The 3253-nt window shown below is 40.1% G+C and overlaps 1 protein-coding gene across 1 annotated transcript; it reads right to left on the bottom strand.

The window, feature by feature from the left end:
• Nucleotides 1–2779: 2779 nt before the first annotated feature.
• On the bottom strand, nucleotides 2780–3253 carry LOC118590862 (eosinophil cationic protein-like). The gene has a single exon (XM_036198634.1). It carries the CDS (start codon nucleotides 3251–3253, stop codon nucleotides 2780–2782), a length of 474 nt encoding a protein of 157 aa, XP_036054527.1.

Below are 3253 nucleotides of genomic sequence, written 5' to 3'. Positions count from 1 at the left end.
GGGCCTTCTGCTTCCTCCTCTGCCCCACCTTGTGAGCGTGACTATTACTGAAGCCTCAATGGGGGTTGGAACTTCCAGGCCAATGCTGGGATAGCTATCCACTACATCTCCCCCTTTTGTCTAAATAAGAAAGTTCTAACCTAATACAAGACTATATACAAAGAGATGGTTATCAAATATTGTCCAGGAGTAATAAGGGATAGTGACCTAGATAAGTTGGAATTACAATACGTGCAAACAATATCAAGCAAAAAACACGTAGTAAAATCCAGGGAAGTCTAGAGCATGGGTAGGTGGCATGTTACAAAGATCATTCCAAAAGGTGTCCTATCCTAAAGAACCTGAGTCTAATACTTAATATATTCTATCTAAGATATTATATATGTATATATACTAAGTTGTAACTATAACTGCTAATCTTCAACCTCATCAAAGACCTGAGAGGGAATATAATAATACCTGAGAAATGGGAGAAGGACGCAAGCAACTTTCAGGAGTCTTGCAAGAGTAGACAGAGACAGCTGGAAGCCTGGACAGTCACCTAATGTTTCTTAGCATCATTGGTGCATTCAAATTGGGTACAGGCCTAGAGTATCTGACAGACCATTTTCAGAAGCAGGAATTCTGAAAGACCATCTTACCCTGTCTTGGCAAAGTATAGTGGTTGCTTTCCTTATGTCCTGCTTGTCCAGAAAGGACAGCATTTGTACTGTCAGCAGTTGAGGCAAGGGCAGGTCTTTGCCCAGTAGGCCATTTTGTGCCAAGAAGACAAACTTCCAAATGGAAATGTCTTAGAAGCCCAACATTCTCTCGGGATCAAATTGGTGCTGCCAGGAGCAATTGTGTCTCATGTCAACAGAATTCTAAGTTATTTAAATGCCATATTCTCTAGGTTCATGAAGTGTTTGAAGATTACCTGTCCATCCGACCTATGTATTTATAAATCTGGATAACCTAACTAACATAATTATAGAGATGACAAGCATAGGTGACAATAACTCTATAAGTCTTATCTACCTAAACAACCTAAGGACTAAGGCTTCCTATAAATAAGGCAAACAGTCTGTAAGCCAATGTACAGTAAAAGGACAATGACTTTAAATTGTGACAATACACAAAATATCTTTAACAGAGGCAGGAATGTATAGTGCAATATGCAATATGATAATAATTCTAAATATATATCAGTACACAGAATATCTTAAACAGAAGTAGAACATACATACAGTATGACAGATATAAATTCACATTTGTATCAATATACAAATATTTCAAATAAGAGTAAAAATATGTGTACAATATAACAAACATAGTTCTGTATTTGTATCAATATACAAATTATCTTAAATAGGAATATAAAAAGTTTATATTTGTATCAACATATAAGAATTCATAACAGTGCAAAGGCTGCTATATTGCTAAATTTGTTTACTAATGTATATGATAGTCTACTATAATATCTTATACCTATCTATTCCATTTCTTCTTTTCCCCCTTTTTTTTTTTGAGACATATTTTCTTTCCTTAAGGAGAGTACTGAGTTTAACAGTTTCTTCCACCCCCAACCCTAGAACCATTATCCATGACCCTGAGAAATATGAAACCTTAGGGATAAGGGGCATCGTTTTCTTAGAATTGCTTCCTGCTGTTTAGGGGGTGATGGTATCTCTCTCTGTTGGGTATTGTGAGAAAGCTCAGATAGTTAAATCTCAGTTAGACTAACTGTAGATTCTGCAGCAACTCTAAGAGTAATGGGTAAGATTGTCTGAAATTCTGGCAAGAAGTGTAGTATGATGATGATTACCACGGCAACATTCTGGATTGGGTAGAGTTGTTATTGTTGGGGCCCCATCTTCCTTCTGTAGACTTCATAGATTGCTATTGGAAAAAAACTTATTTTTTATCAGAATGGAAGGTTTGTGTGTGTGTGTGTGTGTGTGTGTGTGTGTGTGTGTGTGTGTACATATTGAAATACATTTGGGGCCAGGGACCACCTACCAACCTGCCACTGTAAGCTTATAGCACACTGGATACTTCTCATGTGGAACAAGGATACTTTCTGTCCTCCCTAGATGGGAAATGGATGTTTCATTGTGCCTATCAGTTGTGAGGTATCCACCAGAGAAGACCATTGGGATTCAGGTTCAAGCCAATAGAAAGTCTTTATTAGCCTCTTTACTAATAAACAGAGTCCTGCTGGGACTGTTCAGCAGTTCAGTCCTGAGTCTTTCTCAGGATGAGCTTTTTTTTTTTTTTTTCTTTAAAGATTTATTTATTTTTATGTGCTCTGGTTTTTTGACTGCATGTATGTCTGTGTGAGGGTGCCAGATTTCTTAGAACTGGATACCAGATGCCATGTGGGTGCTGAAAATTGAACCCGGTCCTTTGGAAGAACAGCCAGTGCTATTAACCCCTGAGCCATCTCTCCAGCCCCCAGGATGAGCTTTTAAACACATACACACAAAAATACACATCCTGGGCTGACACACCTCAGTAAGACCCCTCAGTCGGAAGAAAAACTACAGAAGCCAAAATGTACACAGACAGACAGGCGGGCAGGCAGGCAGGCACACACACACACAGATATGCAGAGATCCAGATGAGTATGTAAAGGTGTTTATTGAGTAGAAAAGATCTGTTCAGCTACATTTGAAGGGAGTCAGGGACAGGCTTCACAAGGACAAGTGCTCACGGCAACACAGACAGAGGAATTGGCTCTTCAGTACCACGACCGTGAAACTAGCAGACACAGAGCGAACACAAAGTGCTGGTCCTGGAGCTAAAATATCCCATCCAAGTGAACGGGAACCACTAGATAGGTATGATTGTCCCGTGGCGTTCTATAGTCACAAGCAACTCTGTAGAACTTCCTTGCCTGGGTCGTTTGGTATTGGCATTGTGTATAATTTAGTCCTGGAGCTGTGAGGTTACAGAATGTTAAGGATACCTGAGTTGAACTATTATGACAATTTGTACGACCATTATGACAAGTAGTATTTACACTGCCACACACACCAACAACAGCAGCAAAACTCGTGTGAAGGAAAGTATTTAAGTTCTTGCATTGTCCTGTATGCCGGTTAACACTCCTCATTGCAACGTTACATCGGGGGCTGGTCATAGTTACATGCTGGATTTCAAACCACTGGGACGGGGTTAAATTCGGTGGGATCTGGAGTGAGGCCACCACAATGACAAGTGCCAGCAGCAGCAGCAGGAGACAAAGTCGGGACTCCAGCAGCTTCACACCCAT

Source organism: Onychomys torridus, chromosome 9 (genome assembly GCF_903995425.1).
Source record: "Onychomys torridus chromosome 9, mOncTor1.1, whole genome shotgun sequence".
Lineage (NCBI taxonomy): Eukaryota > Metazoa > Chordata > Mammalia > Rodentia > Cricetidae > Onychomys > Onychomys torridus.
The sequence above is the reverse complement of the archived record's forward strand: the minus strand, read 5'-3'. Positions and strand labels throughout refer to the sequence as shown.